Here is a 5,932-nt window from a genome sequence, read left to right on the forward strand (position 1 = left end):
TACTCCAAAAGCTGTTCGCCATTTTGGTCAAACAATAATTTTATATTTATATTTCATGTTTTAATGAAATAAGTAAGTACTAATAAAAATATACCCTACACTTTCAATCACCCAACGAAAACCAAAATTATGATTGATGATTAAATTAGAGACAATTCAATTACTTAAAACAAAAGGAATATTGGATATATTTATATTTTAATTTCAACCTTATTGGTTCATCCCTTAAATTCTATAAGGGTGTCAACTACATTTTAGCATTGAGCGATATTCGATCAGACGTTCCAGGTACACTTCAATAATGAAATTGAAAAAAATTGTTTTAACGGATTCTTCAAAAATTTCCTTGTACTTAAGTTTTTCAATATATTTTCAAAAAAAGTAATATAAAACTCGTTTTAATTAGCAGGGCTGTTATAAAGCATGTTTTTTTAAACCTGTCTAAAACATAAGTTAACAATGAAAATTGTGTGAGATGTCACATAAGACCAATGTAAATTTTAAAATTGTTTTAAATACTGTGTGTTCATAACGTAATTACTCTGGTCGTTAGTATTGTTTATATAAATTTCATTAGAATCAGTGTTTTTGAAAAAAATCATAAGATTTTTAAAATGCAGAGATTTTTTTTTGAAATTGCAATTTTTGTGGTATCGTAATTTAAACGTATTTTTATATTTATCTAAAATTGAAGGTTTTTTTTCGATTTTGGCCAACGATTGATCAAATTAGATTAAATAGTTTTTTTTAACGTATAGACCAATAAAATCGGTTCAATGAAAATAGAGAATTTACATAGACAGAAATAAAAACATACTACATTATAAAACTTCTCAGTTTTGCATAAAAGTTAAAATTTTTAAAATTAAAAAAAATAAATTTTTTGCTTGTTGGAGATAATAATAATAGACAAATAGATAATGAGTTATAGACTTCTGAATAATGAGTGATGTATGTATTATAGCATTATTTAGTTTTTATATTACAAGATTAAAAGTAATATTGTATATGTTATTATTGTATTTTTTAATTTCAAGTACTTTATTGATTCGCTCTTTAAATCCTATAAGGGTGTCAATTATATTTTAGCTTAATGCAAACCTGAAAATATATTAATTTTACTATGATATATTTTTTTGTAATAACATACATATTAAAATAGTTTATAAAAAAAGAAAATGATCAAATTTTGAAATCGTCTAAACGGACTTTTTGACCAGTATTTTGGTAGTTATTAACATTTTAAAATATATACAGATAATAGACTATTGGTCAGGCGTGCACGACCATTTTTAGTTGTTAACATTATTATAGCTAGGCGAAAAGTTATTCATAATTATTTAAAATTAAATTTAAAGATGATTAAATAAAGAAACTGGTAAATTTAAAGCTTTTATAAAATATTAAAAAAAATGTTCAGGTATAAGTAAACATAATTATAACTAGTAAGTGCTTGGTCATATATTTTGACTGGGTGTCAGAGAGAAGGCCACCCCCACTCCCAAAATATCTCAGTATTCCCACTAAAGTACATACCAGTTGATTTAATAAATGCTTCAACTGGGTGTTAGATAGGTGCCAAAGACCCCGGCCACTAAAAAAATACCTCAGCGTATAATACCTCTATAAAATGGTATCTTAATCATTTTTTTTTATATCAAATTGTTTTCAACCCTCAGCTCTACGAGCCCCAATAAAACTTCTTTGCTAACCTATTGACCAAAATCCAAACAAAGTTGGGATACTTAGTCAAATAACATCCCATGTCTATCTACTTTTATCATAAAAAAATATTAAATAAAGAACAAATTTTACGGTTTAGGCCAGTCAACAAAGGAAAAATGGCGGAAAAAATTTCCAACTAAATTAAATTAATACAATTTTTTCATGAGAAGTAGTATTTATATACATCTTTCATTGGATATACTTTTTTTTTAAATCAGACTATTTCCCTATACACGGGGGGTCTTCAAATATAAAAAATGCATATAGAAAGTGGAACTTTTTCAACTTAACTTTTGAAAATGTTCCGGAAGGTCTGACACTTTTATATATATCTTAAATTGAAGCTTATGTAATATTCTTTAATTTGAAAAAAAAAAAATTTGACCTCTGGACTTTTCTTCACGGCGAAAATGGCTACCGAATGCTATTTTCGAATGAAAATTCTCGATTTTATTATTCATATTATATTTAACTTTATAATGCTATAACTTATTGAAAAGTTTATGGATCCACACAATTTTTTTATGAGAAATAATATTTTTTAATAAACCCTTTTTCATTCGACATACTTTATCTTAATCGAGATATTAATAAGGAACCAGCAGGTCAAGTAGCTTTTGGAATAAAACACCAATTTTTTTAAAATTAAACACTATCTAAAGATTTGCATCGAAGCGTTTATTTTTGATAGTGATTTTAATCACTGTCAGATATCATTATACTTGATCCAACTATACCACGTCACACTGTACCGCGACCCCCCTGTGCTGGGTTTTTTTTTATTAAAACTTTCATTTTAAAGAACAAAAAGAAGTTGGTTCAAAATGATTACTTTTAACATTAAAAATCAAAGTCAATAATAATTTGAAAATAATTAATTATAAAAATTATATAATATATAATTAAACGAATTACTAATCTGGATATAATTAAGGAAATAGGAGTTGATGTTGGGTTGGGTTGGTTACATTTTTAACTTTATAATGCTATAACTCATTGAAAAGTGTACGAATCAACACAATTTTTTTATGAGAAATAATATTTTTTAATAATCCCTTTTTCATTCGACATACTTTATCTTAATCAGGGNTAATAATCCCTTTTTCATTTGACATACTTTATCTTAATCAGGATATTAACAAGGAACTAGCAAATCATGTAGCTTTTGGAGTAATCAACCAATTTCTTAAAATTAAACACTATCTACTGATTTGCATCGAAGTGTTTCTTATGATAGTGATTTTAATCACTGTCAGATTAAATCTATACTGGACCCAACTATGCAACGTCCCCACTATGCCGCGACTCCACTGTGCTGGGTTTTTATACTTAAAACAGCCATTACTTTTTTTTTATTAATTCAATATAGTTATTCTTTTACAATTAATAGATTTGAAAAATTATTAATTCTTTAGAAATTAAAAAAATAAAATGATAAAAGGTGAAAAATCATAGTATAATAAAATAATATTATATTATTCAAATGTAGTAAATAGGCATTACAATTAATTTTTTTATTTGGATTGATAAAAAAATACTCTGTTTGAGAATTTCCATTAACAAAAAAATAAGTCATATAAATTGATTAATGTACTTCAGTATATACTATTAAGAAAACACTTTATCATAAGATTATAAATCATACAAAAGATTTCTAGCGAAATAGTTAAAAATACACTAAAATGTGGCAGAAAATTTTTATTTCAAATAATTATTTATGGTACCTAGAATGTCAATTAACATTTGTTTTTTTATTTATTCAGTACAGCTATTATTTTTATCAATTAAAAGGTTCATTATAAATTATTTATAGATTAAAAATATAAAATGCTAAAAGATGAAAAATCATATTATAATAAGTTAACATTACATTATTCAAATGTTGTAAATAGACTTTGTAAATAATTTTTTTATTTAGATAATAAAAAAACCTCTCAGTTTTCTTAAAAAAAAAAAAAATAATATAAATTTATGAACTATAGCAAATAAATTGAAGGTTAAACTTATATTTATCTTTAAATTAATATTACGTGAAATGATAAATTATTGGATATTTTAAAACTATTATTTACAGTTCAAAACAGTTAAATAGTGTCCTTTTAATAGTTTCTTAAGAAAAATTAAATTTTACTATTGAACTTTATTAATTGTTTTTTTAGAAATATGAAATCGTTTACTATTGTAACATTTCCGTTTATTTTGTTCGGTGGTTTTTTACTGACATTATGTGATGAGACAAACGTTGATATATTAAATTCACTTCTTGATGCAAAAAAATGGACACTCGGTGTACAATACACGTATTATAATTATTGTAATTTAAATAAATACGATTTACTCATAACTGATTATAATGAGAAAATTGTTACTGAATATAACGTTGATATAGTATTAGCAAATTTATCGCAATTGATAAGTTATGAGTACGCAATTACTGTACACTGGCTTGCTAATATGTTAATAACATTAAACACTTATTTTTCTATAAATTATAAGAGCGCATGTTGCGAAACTCAAAATGAATTCATGGAAACCTTGACAAAATGTATGACAAAATTGAAGGAGCTAACAAAAAAATTTGTAAGTGCATTAATATACATAAACAAATTAAATATAACTGTTCAAAAGCCATTCTTAACAAATTTTATTAGTACATTGTTAAATTTTAATAATTTTAAATTCGAACCAGATATTAACAATATGGATAGTTTATACGAAGATGTTATTCGCATTTCAATTGATACTTTTTCGTCAACACAAAGTCTTATATTGAAATATTTTGAATTGACACCAAATATTTCTATGATTAACTCAAATCATGATTTGGATTTAAAGTATCAACATAAATCGTATGATACTGGAATAACCGAAGAAGAACGCAAACATTTAAAGTTACATTCTGATCTCATTCTCAATAGTGTCGATGAATTAATTCAAATAAAATATACTAACCTTGGATTCAGATATAATGAGACTTCAGAAATAACTTATTGTGATACGAAAATAAATATGGATAAAACAATTCAACTTTTTAAGTGATATACTGTCTTTAATAATTAAGAATTCCATAATAAAAATACAGTAAATTTTAATTGTATGTGTGTAATTAAAGAATTATATTCATTTATGTTACGTTTAAATTTTGTATTGCTCAAATAATGTACTCCCATCTTTAAATTAATATATATCAATAAAAAGAAACAATTGTTAATTAAAATAAGTACGCTCCCTATTTTGTTCTACAAATACAAATAAATAAAAGTTTGATTGTGAAATTTGATTTTTATTGTCACTCATTGCGATTTAAGTAGCTTGTTAAAAATTAATATTCTCCTTAGCCTCTATCCATACTATTTGGGGTCAGTTTTTCCTTATTGATTTAACAGGATTTTTACACCGACTGTCAATCTAACGAAACTTCAATATAACTGAAGAAGCCAGTAAGGGGACAAAATGAAGATTCCGTATGATTAACAATCTGGGAACTAATTGCAAATATCGCAACTGAACTATTGCTTTAGGTGACGACTTGAGGTGCGCCATCACTTAAATTGACCAATAAACATTTTTTATGACTTAAATTACTAAATTTTTGGTCAAATATCATAATTAATACATCTAAACTGTACAATGTTATTAACATCAATTGAATGCGTTTTGAATTGAATTAAACTGCGTTTAAATTGTTATAGTTACTATCACACTGTTCATAAAGACAATATTTCTTGACAGTTGGTATTTCATTAGCTACCGATGTCGTATGGGTCCGGTTTTATATTGAGCGGTATTCGGCTGGATTATCGGTTTTTAGTGGAATTCTATATTAGCTGCCGGTGCTCAAATAAGTACCAGATGGTACTGGTGTACTTAGCTAATTTTCCGGGCGCATGGATATCGTTCGTTCACCGATAGACCGTGTAGAGCACAGACTTTTAAGTTGAGTTTCTGGTAGTGATTTTCGTCGTAAAACGATGATCCGTAAAATGCATTCGTGCAGTGTCTGGACAGACGAGGAATATTGACTTGCTCAGATAAGAGCGATTTGTACGATACGATTGAAGCCAGAACCATATATTATATGGTTCTGTCTACCGAAAATATTGTAAAATTTATCAGATTGTTGAAAATACAAAGTTGATCGCTACAATAACAAATAATACTATTATCTATACAAAATCCGGTCGACAACAATTTGTTTGTAATATTA

The 5,932-nt window shown here is 25.9% G+C and overlaps 1 protein-coding gene across 2 annotated transcripts; it reads left to right on the forward strand.

Annotated features, from left to right (window-relative positions):
- Window positions 1-849: 849 nt before the first annotated feature.
- Window positions 850-4,978, forward strand: LOC126899543 (uncharacterized). Of its 2 annotated transcripts, none has more exons than XM_050674548.1 (2): window positions 850-951; window positions 3,885-4,977. In XM_050674548.1, the coding sequence occupies exon 2, from the start codon at window positions 3,889-3,891 to the stop codon at window positions 4,762-4,764; it is 876 nt and encodes a 291-aa protein (XP_050530505.1). In that variant the 5' UTR covers window positions 850-951; window positions 3,885-3,888; the 3' UTR covers window positions 4,765-4,977. The 2 variants fall into 2 exon arrangements, with proteins under 2 accessions (XP_050530505.1, XP_050530506.1); XM_050674549.1 differs by lacking the exon at window positions 850-951 and having other exon boundaries at window positions 3,808-4,305; window positions 4,415-4,978.
- Window positions 4,979-5,932: the final 954 nt, after the last annotated feature.

Source organism: Daktulosphaira vitifoliae, unplaced genomic scaffold (genome assembly GCF_025091365.1).
Source record: "Daktulosphaira vitifoliae isolate Bord-2020 unplaced genomic scaffold, ASM2509136v1 Scaffold_2, whole genome shotgun sequence".
NCBI lineage: Eukaryota > Metazoa > Arthropoda > Insecta > Hemiptera > Phylloxeridae > Daktulosphaira > Daktulosphaira vitifoliae.

Coding starts and splice junctions, on each gene's coding strand:
- LOC126899543 (XM_050674548.1), top strand. CDS start 3,889: ATGAAATCGTTTACTATTGTAACATTTCCGTTTATTTTGTTCGGTGGT.